We start from the raw sequence: 17,962 nt of genomic DNA, 5'->3' as shown, positions 1-17,962 counted from the left end.
ACCAGCAGTGCAGGAGGGTTCCCTTTTCTCCACATCCTCGCCAGCACTTATTCTGTGTTGTTTTATTGATGAGCGCCATTCTGACTGGTGTGAGGTGATATCTCATTGTGGTTTTAATTTGCATTTCTCTAATCATTAGTGATGTTGAACATTTTTTCATATGCCTATTGGCCATCTGTGTGTCCTCTTTGGAGAAGTGTCTATTCATTTCTTTTGCCCATTTTTAGATTGGATTGTTTGTCTTCCTGCTATTAAGTTTTACAAGTTCTTTATAAATTTTGGTTATTAACCCCTTGTCAGATGCTATGTCAAATATATTCTCCTATTGTGTAGTTTGTCTTTTTTTTTTTTCATTTTTCTGAAGCTGGAAACAGGGAGAGACAGTCAGACAGACTCCCGCATGCGCCCGACCGGATCCACCCGGCACGCCCACCAGGGACGATGCTCTGCCCACCAGGGGGCGATGCTCTGCCCATCCTGGGCGTCGCCATGTTGCGACCAGAGCCACTCTAGCGCCTGAGGCAGAGGCCACAGAGCCATCCCCAGCGCCCGGGCCATCTTTGCTCCAATGGAGCCTTGGCTGCGGGAGGGGAAGAGAGAGACAGAGAGGAAAGCGCGGCGGAGGGGTGGAGAAGCAAATGGGCGCTTCTCCTGTGTGCCCTGGCCGGGAATCGAACCCGGGTCCTCCGCACGCTAGGCCGACGCTCTACCGCTGAGCCAACCGGCCAGGGCCGTAGTTTGTCTTTTTATTCTGTTCTTATTGTCTTTAGCTGTGCAGAAGCTTTTTAGTTTGATAAAGTCCCATTTGTTTATCCTGTCTTTTATTTCACTTGCCTGTGGAGACAAATCAGCAAATATATTGCTGCGACAGATGTCAGAGAGCTTACTGCCTATGTTTTCTTCTAAGATGCTTATGGTTTCACGGCTTATATTCAAGTCTTTTATCCATTTTGAGTTTATTTTTGTGAGTGGTGTAAGTTGGTGGTCTAGTTTCATTTTTTTGCAGGTAGCTGTCCAGTTTTCCCAACACCATTTGTTGAAGAGGCTGTCTTTACTCCATTGTATTGTCTTACCTCCTTTGTCAAATACCAGTTGTCCATAGAGCTGTGGGTTTATTTCTGGGTTCTCTGTTCTGTTCCATTGATCTATGTGCCTGTTCTTATGCCAGTACCATGCTGTTTTGAGTACAATGGCCTTATAATATAACTTGATATCTGGAAGTGTGATACCTCCCGCTTTTTTCTTCCTTTTCAGGATTGCTGAGGCTATTCGTGTTCTTTTTTGGTTCCATATAAATTTTTGGAATATGTGTTCTATGTCTTTGAAGTAAGTCATTGGTATTTTCATTGGTATTGCATTGAATTTATAAATTGCTTTGGGTAATATAGACATTTTAATGATGTTTATTCTTCCTAACCATGAGCACGGTATATGCCTCCACTTATTCGTATCTTCCCTGATTTCTTTTATCAGTGTTTTATAATTTTCCGAGTATAAGTCTTTAATCTCCTTGGTTAGATTTATTCCTAGGTACTTTATTTTTTTGGTTGCAATGGTAAAGGGGATTGATTCCCTGATTTCTCTTTCTGACAGTTCATTATTAGTGTATAAAAATGCCTCTGATTTCTGAGTATTGATTTTATATCCTGCCACCTTGCCAAATTCTTTTATCAGGTCTAGTAGTTTTTTGACTGAGACTTTAGGGTTTTCTATATACAATATCATGTCATCTGCAAATAATGATAGTTTTACTTCTTCTTTTCCAATTTGGATGCCCTTTATTTCTTTTTCTTGTCTGATTGCTGTGTCTAGGACTTCCAGAACTATGTTGAATAAGAGTGGTGAAAGGGGGCACCCCTGCCTTGTTCCTGATCTTAAGGGGATTGCTTTTAATTTTTGCCCATTGAGTATGATGTTGGCGTGGGTTTGTCATAGATGGCCTTTATGTTGAGGTATGTTCCCTGTATTCCCACTTTGCTGAGAGTTTTGATCATGAATGGGTGCTGGACTTTATCAAATGCTTTTTCTGCATCTATTGAAATTATCATGTGGTTTTTCTCCTTTCTTTTGTTTATGTGATGAATCACATTGATTGATTTGCGAATATTGTACCAGCCTTGCCTCCCAAGAATAAATCCTACTTGATCATGGTGTATGATTTTTTCCATATATTGCTGGATCCGGTTTGCTAATATTTTGTTGAGGATTTTTGCATCTAAGTTCATCAGGGATATTGGCCTATAATTTTCTTTTTTTGTGTTGTCTTTGCCTGGTTTTGGAATCAGAATTATGCTTGCCTCATAAAAGGAGTTTGGAAGTCTTCCTTCCTCTTGAATTTTTTGAAATAGGTTGAGAAGGATAGGAGTTAGTTCTTCTTTGAATATTTGGTAGAATTCACTTGTGAAGCCATCAGGCCCAGGACTTTTCTTTTTTGGGAGTTTTTTGATAGCTGTTTCAATCTCATTTGTTGTAATTGGTCTGTTTAGGTTTTCTGATTCTTCCAGATTGATTTTTGGAAGATTATATGATTCAAGGAAATTGTCCATTTCATCTAGGTTGTCTAGTTTTTTGGCGTACAGTTCTTCATAGTATTTTCTTACAATATTTTGTATTTCTGTTGTGTCAGTTGTTATTTCTCCACTCTCGTTTCTAATTTTATTTATTTGAGTCCTCTCTCTTTTTTTCTTGGTGAGTCTTGTTAAAGGTTCATCGATCTTGTTTACCTTTTCAAAGAACCAGCTCCTGGTTTCATTGATCCTCTGTATTGTTTCTTTAGCCTCTATGTCATTTATTTCTGCTCTGATCTTTATTATTTCCTTCCTTTTACTAGCTCTGGGCTTTACTTGCTGTTCTTTTTCTAGTTCTTTTAGATGCAGGATTAAGTTGTTTATTTGAGCTTTTTCTAGCTTCTTGAGGTATGCCTGTAATGCTATAAACTTCCCTCTCAGGACTGCTTTTGCTGTGTCCCATACATTTTGAGTTGATGTATGCTCATTATCATTTGTTTCTAGGAATTTTTTAATTTCTTCTTTGATCTCAATGTTAACCCATTCATTGTTTAATAACGTGCTATTTAGTTTCCAAGTGTTTGAATGTTTTTCAATTTTTCTATTGTGGTTGATTTCTAGTTTAATGCCATTGTGATCAGAGAAAGTGCTTGATATGATTTCAATCTTCTTAAATTTGTTGAGCCTGCTTTTGTGCCCTAACATGTGGTCTATTCTAGAGAATGTACCATGAGCGCTTGAAAAGAATGTATATTCTGCTGTTTTAGGGTGAAAGGTTCTGAAGATATCTATTAAATCGAGTTGATCTAATATGTCCTTTAAGTCTGCTGTTTCTTTGTTAATTTTCTTTCTTGAGGATCTGTCTAATGATGTTAATGGGGTATTGAAATCTCCTACTATTATAGTATTGCTGTTGATCTCGCCCTTTAAGTCTATCAAAGTCTGCTTTATATATTTAGGTGCTCCTATATTAGGTGCGTAGATATTTATAATGGTTATATCTTCCTTTTGTATTGCTCCCTTTATCATTATGTAGTGACCTTCTTTATCTCTAACTATGGTCTTTGTTCTAAAGTCCATTTTGTCTGATATAAGTATTGCTACCCCAGCTTTTTTTTCATTTCCATTTGCGTGAAATATTTTTTTCCATCCTTTTATCTTCAGTCTGTGTGCATCTTTTGATTTAAGGTGTGTCTCTTGTAGACAGCATATGTATGGGTCCTGTTTTCTTATCCACACAGCTACCCTATGTCTCTTGATCGGATCATTTAATCCATTAACATTTAAGGTTATTACTGATATGTAATTGTTTGTTGCCATTTTTTTTCTTTAAAACTGTTTTTCTCTTTTGCTATATTCTTTTTTTTCCTTTGATCTGTTTACAAGAGGTCCCTTAGCATTTCTTGCAGCCTTGGTTTGGTTGCAGTGAAATCCTTGAGTTTTTTTTTGTCTGTAAAGCTTTTTATTTCTCCTTCAATTTTAAATGATAGCCTTGCTTAATAAAGTAGTCTTGGTTGTAGGTTCTTGTTCTGCATTACTTTGAATATTTCTTGCCATTCCCTTCTGGCCTCAAGTGTTTCTGTTGAGAAGTCAGAAGTCATCCTTATGGGGGCTCCTTTGTAGGTGATAGTCTTTTTTTCTCTAGCAGCTTTTAATATTTTCTCTTTATCATTTAGCTTTGGTAATTTAATTATGATGTGTCTTGGTGTTGGTTTCTTTGGGTTTCTCCTTAATGGAGTTCTCTGTGCTTCCTGAACATGTGAAATGTTTTCCTGCCTTAATTGGGGGAAGTTTTCTGCTACAATATGTTTGAACAAGGTCTCTATCCCTTGTTCTTTCTCTTCTTCTTCAAGAACCCCTATGATGCGGATGTTATTTCTCTTCATGTTGTCACAGAGCTCTCTTAGAGTTTCCTCAGACTTTTTGAGTCTCTTTTCTTTTTTCTGCTCTGCTTCCGTGCCTTTATTTATTGTGTCCTCTAACTCACTGATTCGATTCTCTGCTTCATCCATCCTGCTTTTAATTCCTTCCATTGGATTCTTTATTTCAGATATTGTATTTGTCATTTCTGTCTGATTCTTTTTTATTATTTCAATGTCCTTTTTTATATTTGTTATCTCTTTATTTAGGTTTTCGTAATGGCCATCTATGGTGGTTCTAATATCTTTGAGCATCCTAACAATCGTTATTTTAAACTCTGCATCTGGTAATTTGGTTATATCTGATTCATTTAGGTCCTTTTCTGGGGATTTCTCTTGGTTTATTTGTGTTGTATTTCTCTGCCTCCGCATTTTCTCTTCACGAGAGTGGCTGTGATCACGTGCTCGGGTGCACAAGGGTTGGTGGCCTTGGCCTTTGCCCCGCTCCTGTGTGTGACGTTATGCTTGGTCCTGAGGGCACTGGCAAGCACCTTTGCTCTGCTGCGGGTCTCCACCTGTTTCCGAGCTTTCGCCCTGCCTTTGCAGGATGATCCCACTCAAGGAACAGCTGCTAGCCTTGGCTCTACCGCCAGGCAGGGCTGCGTGCCCAAGCTCAGCTTCGTAGTGGAACTCCGCCTCTTCTGGGCTTTTGGCTCCACCCTCGCGGGAGGAGCAGGCTACCAAGTCAGACCGCAAGCCTGGGTTGCACGGGTGGGGCAGGGATGTGCTCCTCTGCCCTTGCCCCGGGGCTGGTTTCTACCCTTTCTGGGTTTCCCGCCCTTCTCCCGGAGGCTGGATTACAGGCTGCCGGCAGCTGAGCTTGGCCGCTTTTGCACGCCCCCTTCTCCCTAGCCGGGCAAGATTGAGCTCACACCTGAGCCCAGTGGTGGCCAGCCGGCTTCCGCCCCTGCCAGCAGAACCGCGCTTTTGTCTCCCGCTGCCGCCCGCTCTCCGGTGCGCCCTCAGCCGCGTGGGTGGGGGCGTTGCAGCTCGGACCCTAAGACTCACTACTGTAGACCCGAAAGCTCCCTCCTTCTATGCGACTCTGCTCTGAATGCTGCGGGGGAGCTTGTTTGGCTGCTCTCCTGCTTCCCTTTGCTGGTATTGCTGTTTCCGGGGGAAATATTCACTTCAGCTTTGGGGAGTGCCTCGTCCCAGGGGTTAGAGTGGCTATCTCCCAAAATGTTTCTCCCTGTGCCTCCTAGATTGCACTCTCTTCCTGTTACTGTGGTTCTCTCCCCTCTCCCTCCGTCTCCAGGAGCCCCGGGTGAGTGTTTGTGAGAGAGATGTTCTGCGTGGTCCCTTTAAGAAGGATCCTGGGTCTGAGAAATCAGACTCTCTCACAAACAGTATCCTGACTTGTTTCCAGCTAAATACTGTCCTTACGCTTCTTCTGGGCTCTGGGGCTGCAGGCTGGGGCTTTGTTCCTGGGGCTCAGGACCCTTTCCCCTTTGCTAAACTCACTTCCCGCCACGCGAGTCTCTCCCAGCTGCCGTTCGCTCCGAGAAGCTGGGCAGCCCTCTCCGCGTTTCCACTTTTCCTACCAGTCTCGGTGTGGCTTCTTCAGCGTTCCTTGGTTGAAGAGTCCTTTTAGTTTAGTCCAAAGTTGGTTTTTCCAGCTGATAGTTCATAAAATTAGTTTGTAATCCACATTGGTTCTGGGAGGTAGATGCTGGTACGTCCGCCTACTCCAGCGCCATCTTGTCTCTCCTCTCCTTAGGCTATTCTATATATATAATTATATCACATGCAAATAGAAATAATTTTCCTTTTTCCTTTTCAGTATGGATATCTTTTGTTTCTTTTTCTTAACCTTGTTGCCCTGGCTAGAGCCTTACTATATACAATATTAAGTGGAAGTGGAGAGAGCAGATGCTTGTCTTTTTCCTAATATTAAGGCGAAAGCATTCAGTCTTTCATCATTGAGTATGGTATTGGCTTTGCGTTTTTCTTAGATGTCCTTTGTCAGGTTGAAGACATTTCCTTCTCCTCCTAGATTGCGTAATGTTTTTATTATGAACGTGTGTTGAATTTTGTCAAATGCCCTTTCTGCATTTATTGAGATGATTGTGTGTTATTTTTCATTTATTCTATTCATATGGTGTATTAGTTAATTGATATTTGGGTGTTTAACCAACCTTGCTTTCTTGGGGTACATCCCACTTGATCATCATGTATAATCCTTTTTATATGCTGCAAATTTGTTAGTGTTGAGGATTTGTGTCTATAAGAGAAACAATTCTGTAGCTTTAATTTCCTGTGATGCTTTTTTTTCTTTTTTGGTATTTTTCTGAAGTGAGAAGAAGCAGGAAAGCAGAGAGACAGACTCCCGCATGTGCCCGACCGGGATCCACCTGGCATGCCCACCAGAGGGCGATGCTCTGCCCATCTGGCCATTGCTTCGTTGTGGCCAGAGCCATTCCAGCGCCTGAGGTGGAGGCCATGGAGCCATCCTCAGCGCCCGGGCCAACTTTGCTCAATGGAGCTTTGACTGTGGGAGGGGAAGGCAGAAACAGAGAGAAAGGAGAGGGGGAAGGGTGGAGAAGCAGATGGGCGCTTCTCCTGTGTACCCTGGCTGGGAATCGAACCCGGGATTTCCACACACCAGGCCGACGCTCTACCACTGGGCCAACCAGCGAGGGCCTCCTGTATGCTTTTGTTTGGAATCATGAGAATAATACTGGCCTTATGTAATAGGCTGGAAAGTTGATATGTTAGCTTTCCTTATTTTATTTCTTGATTTTAAAAGATACTTTTCTGTATTAATATTCTCATTTTGTTTGACCTTGAGCCCCTGAACAATCCGGGAAGGAAGTGGGCTAGGCCTGTGTAAACTCCTTATTACCCCGGAAAACTGAATGACATCAGGTGCCTAATCGCTGGTATGGCCAGCTTTAAATGGTCTTTGTTTCATCTGCCCCAACTACACTTGCTGGTATGTAAATTAATGTCTTCGATAGCACTTTCAGACCCCATGGTTTATGTTTTCTTTTGCTCTATTCCAGAGATGGCTTACTTACAATGGCAACAGGAATGATAGCTGAAAAACTGTTATTCCTGAATTTCCCATTTTGAAAATGATTACTGTTGACAGAGAAGAAATAATTTCTTGTGTCCTTTGACTTCTGGCCTTTGGTGCTGGTTTTGAGAGTCCCTTGTCCTGTCTCTGATCTATTTGCGGAGCTGACTGGAGTTTCTCTTCAGGGAGGGTTCTGGCTCTTCAGGGAGAGTCCTGGCCTCCGGCCCCCTGGCTGGGTCTGCAGCTGCTGGGGTGTTGCTCTCTAGCCTTCCCCAGCTGGGCACAGCCCTGGGAGCTGTACCTAAGAAGCTTCATGCAAATGTAATTGAACAGACATGTATCCAGTGCCTTTTGCTGTTTGAGGCAGTTGGTGGGTATTTTAGGTGATCCAAGGGCAAGTGAGACAAAGCTCCAGTCACTAGGAGGCCTGACTACCTGGACTAGGGTGAGAGTGCTGTAAACATAGCGTATTTCCCCATGTATAAGATGCTCCTTAATTTTGGGACCCAAAATTTGAAAAAAAATGTATTACATAAAGTTATTGAACTCAAGTTTTATTCATCATAAAATTCATACAACTCCTTATCACTGTCAAAACTCCCATCCATTAGCTTGTCCCCATCTGTGTCTGATGATGAATCACTTTCTTCATATCTTTTCTCGTCCTCAATTCCATCTATGGCATTTGAAATGCCACACTTCTTAAATGACTTGACAATGATCTCAATCTTGATATTATCCCAGGATCTTTTCACCCAGGTATGAAACAATGAGCACAAAGAGAACAAGTGTGAAAAAGCAGGAAATGCAATAAAAAAATCTACAACCACTGTATAAGACACACCCAGTTTTTAGACTCCAAATTTTTCGGAAAAGGGTGCTTACACATGGGGAAATATGGTAAATGTCCTGCTGTCAGAGGGGCTCTGCTAAGTGCTTCAGTGAAGGGCAAAAACAAAGTATACACACAAGACTGCTGTGGGGCTAGGATCGCCCTGGTGGTTGTTTAGGGATTCTAGGTCATTTTTATCCTATGCACTTGAATAATGGAGTTCACTTGAAAGGATTTGCCCTCTCTATTGGTTTCCTAGTTTGCTATTATGAAATGGAATGCAGTAGTCTCTGTTCCTTGGAAGTGTTTATATATCTTTGAAGCAAACACCATCAAATTACAAGTGTCGGTGGTTATGTCTTCTCCCAAGCAAGCTTGCTCAGAATTTCAGACTTCAGAAAGGAGAGCGGGAGAGAGCGCCAGCAAGTGGTTTGGGAGCCCTGTCTTTGGCACTGATGGCAAAGGGGAGCTGGGCGAGCAGGCGGGCAGAGGAGAGGCCTGGAGGGGCTCTTGATCGACTCCTCCTAGTCCCCCTGAGAGCCGCTTCTCCCACCCTGCCCACCTGCAGTATAATTAATGCCCAAATCTGCTGGCTCCCCTTCCCACTGCCACCAGTCACCTGCTGTTTCTGGACTTTGATTCTAGTTGAGAGCTTTCTGTGACGTCTTGTCACCTACTGAGTAAGTTGGAACCTCCCCACCTGGCAGTCCCAACGTACATAACTTGGCCTTAGGCCGCTTTTCCAGGTATGTCTTTCCTTGTGGCTCGCTCACACCAGTCAGACCAGTGAGACACCAGAAGCATTTACTGTGCTGTCGAGTGTGCTGTCCCCCTTCCCCGAAGGCCACCAGGCATGTGTAGCTGCCTGTGGAGCGCTGTAACCTGGTGACTTCCTGCCCAAGCCCTGCAGGCATCTGCTCTACCTGCATATTCTAGTTCCCCCATGCATTGTAATTATGTGATGGGCTGATTTTCTTCTTGTAAGTGGTCTTACTCTTCTATTTTTTCTCTTTAAATGTCCTTTCCTATTGCAACTAGTGTGTTTCACAGAGCAGGGCCTCAGCAAATGATTATTAAAGGAAGGAATGCTACTCATGATATTACTTGTATCAAAGGTTATTTACTTGGCTAGCAATAGGGGGACTGGGCATTAAAGAAGTGTCATGGTCAGAGCCATCACCAGAGGTTTGTTGTTATTTCTTTAAGCCAGAGCGATGGAAGAGGGGAAGTAAGGGAGAGAGATTAGAAGCATCAACTTGTAGTTTCAGCACCTTAGCTGTTCATTGATTGCTTTCTCATATGTGCCTTGATTGGGGGGGGGCTCCCGCCAAGCCAGTGACTCCTTGCTCAAGCCAGCGACCTTGGGCTCAAGCCGGCGACCTTGGACTCAAGCCAGTGACCATGTGATCATGTCAGTGACCTCACAGTCCAGCCAGATGAGTCTGTGTTCAAGCCAAGGACCTTGGGGTTTCGAACCTGGGACCTCATTGTCCTGGGTTGATGCTCTATCCACTATGCCACCAATGGTCAGGTGCCATCAGCAGAGGTTTAAATGGCTGGTTAATATTTTATTTATTCTGATTTGGGATCAGCGAGGATATACAAAAATCATGAGGACAAACTTAATAAATAAAATCCTGTCTGCCTATCAAAACTGCAAAATAATGAACTTTTATGGTGACATCATCTCAAATGAATATGCCACCCATAATTTTAAAGTGTTAGAGAGCTTAACCTCATAAATTTCAGTTACATTTAACTCGTGCAAATAGCAATGAAATGTTACCACAGAAAGGTTCTCTGAAGGATTAGGCATTTGGTGGCATTTAAGTAATCCATGTACTATCAGTCAGACCTTTGGGAAAGAGGGGCCAGAAGACTGGTAATGGAAAAATGAGGGAATCAAGCAGCCTTGGTTTATTGTGTTTTGATTGGTAGCATCAATGATAGACAGAACATAGAATCCATTGGACCAACAGAGAGGCACCTACAGACTATTTATTAATGTCTGTGTGTTTAAGGAAATGCTAATTGCTAAGTGTATTTTAAATCAGTTATACACAAGTATTTTGCATTGAAAACACAGTAACAGTATGCATTTAAAATATGTGAATTCCTCTGAGTGGATTTACTGACTTAAATGTTTCAAGTTAAATCCCAAAGATGTATGACCTGGGATCCATGGCTCCAGTGGGTCTCAGATCTAGAACCCTGTGACCTCCACTCCCCCAAGTGTGTAGGCAGATGGATATAATAAATAGAAGGGATTTCTGAATTGGGTAGAAGATTCAACTGAGCTCTAAGGTCCTTTCTTGCTCTACTCTACCAGTTACTGCTTGGGGCTTTGAAGGCAAAGAGAAATGTATTCCATACTGTCATTCTAGCAGTTACCCTTGGACTTTGCTCAAATTCAAAATGGTTTTCCATGAAGTAAATGACATCTTACAGTAATTACTGTTACAAGGATTCTTGTATAAAAGTGCTTTGAATTCCTCAGAGCAAATGTGTTATATAAATGTTACAGTTAATCTAGATTTCATAATGCCTCTGTTGATTCCGTTCTCAAAAACAAATGGAGAGCTTGCTGCTCGGTAAACGTCTCATCTTGGAGCTCGCTTGTATTTATAATGACGGTGAGCAAGGAAAGTATAAATAATGGGAGAAGGAACAAAACATTTGCTACTGTTTTATGGCCTAATGCTTGTTTTCTTTTCTTTTTTGTTAAACTTTTAGATAAAGAATTCTTAACAGTAGCTATACATTTTTCTTTCTTTTTCCCCCCCATTTCCCATTATTGGCTATTAACTGTCTTCCAGAATGCCTTTTTCATATAAGTAAAGGCCATACATTGAAATGAGTGTTCAGAATTGCTTCTTTGTTGCTCAGATCTTTATAGTTTTCTCCTTTTACATTGATGTTCCCTTTAAAGTTCCAAAGTGTAGGGGTGGTACAGTAGAGGACTATGAGATATGTCATACTCTTATGTGTGAGATATGTCAAATAATATAAAATTGAACTTATGAGATATGTCAAAAATATAAAATAGAACTCAAAATGCCAGGTAGATGATTTGGTAGACAATGGTCATTTAATCTACAAATTTAAAAAACTGTTTTACATATATTGAAACTGTAGGAAGACTTAAATAGGGAAACTAAACTGGAACCCACGAAACAGACAACAACAAAAAAATATTTGTAATTTTGTCTTAAATTGAGTGGTAAGTGTGGGGATGGTGGAGTGGATGAGCCCGCAGCCCTGAGAGCCCTTGTAACTGGGCAGGCCTCCCAGCTGACCTTGGGAACGAGCAGGGACAGCAGAGGGAACGTGTGCGGGAGAAGGGGTGGCGTGTGTCAGGGCCAGAGCCCATGTTGGTCACCTTAGGGTTCTAACTTGCTGTTGCAAGCAGATAAAAATGGGTGGGTACAGTGGCACTAGATAAAGAGTGGCTTAAAAGGCCAGACAGGTTCAGACTTGATAGTCAGTTACTGAATTTGGGGGGCGCCAAGGGTCCGTGTCCAGGGTGTTTAAGGAAGCTCCTGGAGTCGGGAGGCGAGCTGCTCTCAGGCCTGTGCCCTGCTGTCCTTGCTCTGGCCCGGGGGCTCGGCCTGCCCTCTTTGCCTCCTTACCGTTGTCACTGTTCTTTCTGGTTTCCTCTCGTTACTCAGCCCCAAACCCCGTATTTTCTCCTTCTGCAGCTAGCACTGAAGCAGGTACTCAGATTCTTCTCATTTATGGCTTTAGATAACTCACTAGACCCCAGCCTACTCCGGTCAGAGGCAGGTTTGTGCCCATGACCCAAAGAGATTGCCCATCAGTGGCGTCTGCTGCTGCTTCTCACCATACTTGTATGTTTCTTTCTGGAGACATGTTCCTCCCTTCAGCTAGAGGATGCCGCTGGCCTCCCTTCCACCTGCCTGGCCTGTCCTCCTCCTTCACCGGCTTCCCTTCTGCTTGACCTCAGCTGTGCCCTCCCCGGGCTCCAGCGGAGGCCCCCTTTCCTCTAGACGCGATCTCTCCCTAGGCAGTGCCGCCTGGCCCCTTCGCCTGAAATCCTGTCTGAATGTGGCCACACTCGAAGAGACTTCTTACCAGCTTTGTCCATGCCCGGGAACAGCACGTTAACACATCTCTTCACTTGGGTGTGGGCACTCTGGCCTTTTCGAGCAGGCATGTCTAGAATGCAGCGCTTGCCTCTCCTCAGACCTTTTCTGCTTTTGGTCTTCCCCTTGCAGTAAATGCAGCTGTTTTTGCCCAGCTACTAAGACGAAGTCTAGACTTTGACCTTTATTCTTTTCTTTTTCTCAGCTTCCAAATCCCAGCTCTCATAGGTGCATAGAGAAGTGAGCATTTTGCTGGCCCTGGAAGGTCAAGCATGTTGTCAGCGTGGTCCTTGCCCAGGACAGAGCGGAAAGCTGCAGGCGGCAGAGAGCCGCCAAGCATCAGCCCTGAGCGTTTGGGGGGCCCTTCTTAGAGGGCATGAGGCAGCTGTGAAGCAGGAGCCCAGCACATAGCTGGGACACTACAGCATAGTGGGACTGAAACACCATGCAGGCTAGAGTTCGGGCAGTGGGAAGCTGTCCTCAGAACATTGTCCCTGAACTGATTTTTCAGTGTGCAGTTCCAACTCTCACTAGAACACATTCTCCCTTCTCTTGTCTACCTGCAGCTGTGTAGAACGCTTCATGATTGTTAGGATGCTGCCTCCTCACTTTAAATCTGATTCCTAGGGGAAGGAAGCCCCTAGGTTGGAAAGCCTGCACCCCTTGGTGGGAGGGAATGTCCCCTCACTTTCCCAGGGGGCTAAGATGGCACTCAGTGCTTTTGATTAAAAGGAACAAGGTAAGGTGTTTTTGTTATCAAAGGAGCTACCCTCAAGCTCTGGCTGGGTAGTTCAGTTGGTTAGAACATTGTTCTGAGGCACTAAGGTTGCGGATTTGGTTCCTGGTCAGGGCACATACAAGAATCAATCAATGAATGTGTAAATAAATGAAACAACAAATCTATGTTTCTCTCTCACTTCCTCTCTAAGAAAAAAAAATTAAAGGAGCTAACCCTCATGTGTTCTTTCTTTGAGGAGAGAGGGAGGGGATGTAAATGCCTGCTATTTTAAGTGATTTTTAAAATTTTCCTCTAGGATTAATCACAATGAACGGTTGGAGTTCCTGGGTGATGCTGTTGTTGAATTTCTAACCAGGTAAGGAGGCTTTCTACTCTTCCCCAGTAATTACATTTTGTAAGTAACATACTTAATACATTGCCTTCTTTGTAATTAGTCAAATAAGCCATTGAAACATCTTGTATTTTGTCTCTGCTGTGGAGCTTAAAAGCCACATGTCTGTGGCTCTTGCCCTGATAACTTGCACTCACTGTTGCTGTAATGAGCAAGATTACAAGATGAAAGGCTGGTGTCTCTGTCCTGTCAAGTTTATGTTCAAGTTGCTACAGCCACAAGAGATCAGCCTGCCTTGGTCTAGATGCTTCAGAGCTTATATTCAATTTGTAAAGAAAGGGATGATATTTTAAAATGTCATTTCATTTTCTAGGATTTGTCTTTGATCCCTTTCTCACTCTTTCTGATCTCAAGGGAAGTAAAGCTTACAAGTAATTTTAATGACAAGATTTGATGTGTGTGCATGTGTGTGTGTTCTCCCCAGATGCATTTTAGGGTCCTTAATTTGAACGTAGGGGCAGGAAAGTGTGTTTTGTTTTTTCATATTCACGTAATTTTTCCTTTAAAGGATATATAACACATGCTTTTCTTACAACTGTCTTGAGCTATTTTTATTGTTTAGGTCACCTTTTTTCTCCCAAGAAGGACATAATGAGCCAGTGGGGTTGCTCCCTAAAGCTGCTCTCACCAGACACGATAGGACTAAACAAGCTTGGTGGACCTGAACAGCTGGTGTGAGAGTGAGGGGACATCAGTGGCTCCTGTGGTCCCAACGTGTTCTGTGGGCCTTTTTCCCGTTCCCACACTGTCCTGATCAGCTCCTGTAGGCTCGTTCTTACAGTCCAACCGGCCACAAGTGCCACTCTCAGTTCTATTCCTGTCCCTGTCTGTCCTTGTGAAGAATGTGCCTCCACTGCTGCCCTGCCCAGGGCTTTCTGGGCTTCTCTTCAGGGGCCACTCAGAGCCCAACCGGAGAAAAGGAGAAGGAGGGGGAGGATGAAGAAGCATATGGTTGCTTCTCCCGAGTACCCTGACCAGGAATTGAACCCGGGACTTCCACACTGCCAGGCCAACACTCTACCACTGAACCAACCGGCCAAGGCCCAGAGGCACTTTTTAACAGAAAAAAAAAAAAGGTGAAAATATGAGTGAAATGTGCTGTTTGGGTTTTGGCACATTCAGGTATATAGTGCTTTCTATTTAACTTTTGAAGACTTTAGTCAGACCCTTTAGGTTTGGTTCAATTCAGCTGGTATCTTTTGCGCTGAGCCTTTATGCCCGGCCTAGTTTTGTGACTCAGAGCTACAGATGAAATGTTCTAATGCATATTTATTTCTGGGCTCTTTTTGCAGTGTCCATCTGTACTATTTGTTCCCTAGTCTGGAAGAAGGAGGCTTAGCAACTTACCGGACTGCCATTGTTCAGAATCAGCACCTCGCCATGCTAGCGAAGGTACAGCCACATTGAGAGCACAGGAGGGAAGCCTGACCATCTCTCCTTCAGTCTGTGCATGATTTTTCATTTGAAAAAGTAACCCTTTAGCACCATTAGCACCGTGATGGCGCAGTTTGGTTGCTCCACTACCGCCCACCATCAAAACTGGAACGCCCACTAGTGGGCGGGAGGGACCAGGTTGACCAGCACTGCAAAGTGGGCGGTTTTTATAAAAAGGTTCCCCATCATGGCTTTAGCATATATTTAGGGTTTAATATTTTATAGACCAGGAAGGATTTTTTTGTTTGGGTTTTAAGGATATAATACTTTTGTGAGTTTCACCAGCAGCTAATGAACTCCACGGTGAGGAAACTATAACAAAAGGGGAAAATTTTGACAAATGTGCATGAACATTTGGGGAAAAGGAACATGAGAGCAGACAAAAGAAATGAACTTTTTGTATTTTCCCTTTGTGTAATATTTTTTTATTACATGTGTTTTTCATGTACTCTAACAAGCAGAATTACAGCTTTGGACATAATTGTCCAGACCATTTATATCATTTATGTCCATAGGGGATACTTTATAGATCTTAAAGGATCCCTTAGAATTACAGATTTCATCAATTAAGATTTAGGTTTTTCTTATGTCATCTCAGTTGATGTTCCTATCTGTGTGTGCCTTTATTATAATAAATCATAACAGAAAGAACACGGGCACTGCCCTCTGACAGAGTGGGGGACCATGGACGAATTGTTCTTTTCTTCTCCAAGCCTCTGCTCTCTCATCTGTAAATGGAGACGGTGTTAGCACTTGCCACACAGAGAAGCTGTGGGAACCACATGAATTATCTTTTCAGTTTAATGATTTGGTTTATAAAGGCGTGGCACAGTGCCTGGTCATCAGGGTAATCACTCAAACATATAAATGAATTAGAAGGAGGTAGTTTTTATTGCAGCTACCACTGTTTTCATTAAAAATCATTGCATTTTCTTGACCTGTGGATTCATTCAGTAGTAGGGGAGATTGTGGCTCTTAAATCCCCGCACACTGATGATCTGCTGAAAAGGCTTTTGTGAGTTGTCCTTGGTGTTTACCTTAAGTAAGTTTTATTGTTTTCTTCATTTTGATATAAATGTTGGAATTTGATAGAAATAACCATGTAAAACCCATTCTAGTTTGTGGCTGACCGTAATTTGATCTTGCCAAGGCATTAATTACATTCAAAATGTTCATTTTATCGCCTGGTGTTTGTGTTAGTGAGTGCGTTGTTTCCTTTTCTGTAGCAGCATCGTTGTAGCTACAGCAGGAGGCTCTCCCCCAGCTTTAGTGGCATTTGAGAGTGGAGATAATGATACCTTAATGGAAACTGTAGGCAACACGTATGCTAACTTGGTTTTAGCAGCCTCACAGTGAATACAGTTCCACAAGTCTCAGTAAAACTGCTTCAGTGTGAAGTTGATTAAACTGTCAAGCGGCTTCCTAGTAGTCCACATGAATGTCCATTGGAAATAACATTAATAGATTATCTCCCTCTGCCATTGTTTTCTTTGTAGTTTTAGATATAATGGAATTGCGTAATTGTTTTTTTTTAAAATGTGTTTACAAAGTGTGGGGGATTGCCCTAGTGTGAAAACAGAAGCTGCTAAGTAACAGGCTGGGTGCTTTGCAAGACCATGAGGTAGAAGGGGTGGCCACTTTCTCCCTTCAGGGATTTCTGTTTGGTTTTCCTCCACACCAACACCCCCATTGCCGTAGCACGCAGCACCTGTCTGCTCCACCCAGGGCAGTGCTGGTTTGCTCTTCGGTCTAGACCAGTGGGGCTTAAGCAGATGGAGGCCTGCTGGCCCCTTTGAGAACTGACTGGTGACTCTAAGATAACTATTCAGACAAATGAACATTTTACCCCACATGCATAACTGAATACCACTCTTCTTTTTAAAAGTTTCACTAATGCATACATAAAAAAATAAGGATATACAGCAGTGTTTATGAGAAGTTGGAAAATTCGTAGTATTCCAAAATAGTTGTTTATAATATGAAATGTGGCTTGCAGTCTACCCTCAAGTAGGGCTCCAGAGATAGCAAACAATTGGATTTTTCCAGTGAAGTTGTGAAACAGATGAAATTTACATATTCTAGAATAAACTCTTGTACTTGGGGATCACTTTTTTAAGAGATGTTATCTACTGTTGCATATGTGGTAGTCAAAACTCTCATTTGGGTATATTTTATACTCATGAATTCCTAGCAATACAAAATACTGAGAGCATATGTTTTGTTTTTATTGTCTCTGTCTTTTTCCAGTATAAATAGATATGGATATTTTTAACACACATACTAAAATATACATAATCTACGTATCTTTTATCTGAGACTTGTATTGTGGGGATGTTCATTGACTTGTGTCTTGTTCCATGTTGCACGGCATGTTACTGCTTAGTAAGTATTTATTGAATTGAATTACATGGTAATGGAAACAGATTTAGTACCTGCTTATGCAATATTGTGTCTCCTTTTATGGAAAGACTTGTGATTTCTATTTAATTTAATCTCAGAAGTTGTATTCTCAGAAGTACATTCTCTTTCTAGTTCTAAAGGGACTTGAATCATTTGTGTATTATAATACAATAGGATAAGAGATAAGTAGATACTGAACTCAAGGTAAAGAGAAAAGAGTCAATAGTCTTTACTCAAAGGGTAAAATGAAGGGAGAGGTAAAGTCAGTATACACAGATGTATTTATAAGTCCTACACAATTTCTAGAACTGGGCCACAAATTTGGTTTTAAATTTTTCTAAGGACAAATAAAATAAGGAAACATAATTCATTACAAAAAATATTCCCAGAGCTGTTAAAATAAATCTAACTCATTGCTGAGAAGATCTTACTGAGCCTTCAAAATGTGAATGTGGAGAGCTCAGAAAGGGGGCACAAGTACAAGGATATAGGAACCCCCAATTCCTTGCCAAGTTTGAAAGAAAAGATTTAGAGATATAAGGCATTTTGAAGTCTTCTGGGGGTCCCCATTTACTCACCACATGAAAATCTGTTCTGTATGGTACCAACATCATCAGT

The 17,962-nt window shown here is 42.3% G+C and overlaps 1 protein-coding gene across 7 annotated transcripts in view; it reads left to right on the top strand.

The window, feature by feature from the left end:
- DROSHA (drosha ribonuclease III) overlaps positions 1 to 17,962 on the top strand; it is a 139,191-nt gene that overhangs the window by 78,472 nt on the left and 42,757 nt on the right. For all 7 annotated transcript variants that reach the window (XM_066244146.1, XM_066244150.1, XM_066244136.1 and 4 more), the window contains 2 exons: positions 13,415 to 13,474; positions 14,803 to 14,902. In XM_066244146.1, the coding sequence (XP_066100243.1) occupies positions 13,415 to 13,474; positions 14,803 to 14,902 (160 nt within the window). The remainder of the gene's footprint in view (positions 1 to 13,414; positions 13,475 to 14,802; positions 14,903 to 17,962) is intronic.

This window comes from Saccopteryx bilineata, chromosome 1 (assembly GCF_036850765.1).
Source record: "Saccopteryx bilineata isolate mSacBil1 chromosome 1, mSacBil1_pri_phased_curated, whole genome shotgun sequence".
Lineage (NCBI taxonomy): Eukaryota > Metazoa > Chordata > Mammalia > Chiroptera > Emballonuridae > Saccopteryx > Saccopteryx bilineata.
Note: the sequence above shows the minus strand (reverse complement) of the source record. Positions and strands in the feature narration are given on the sequence as shown.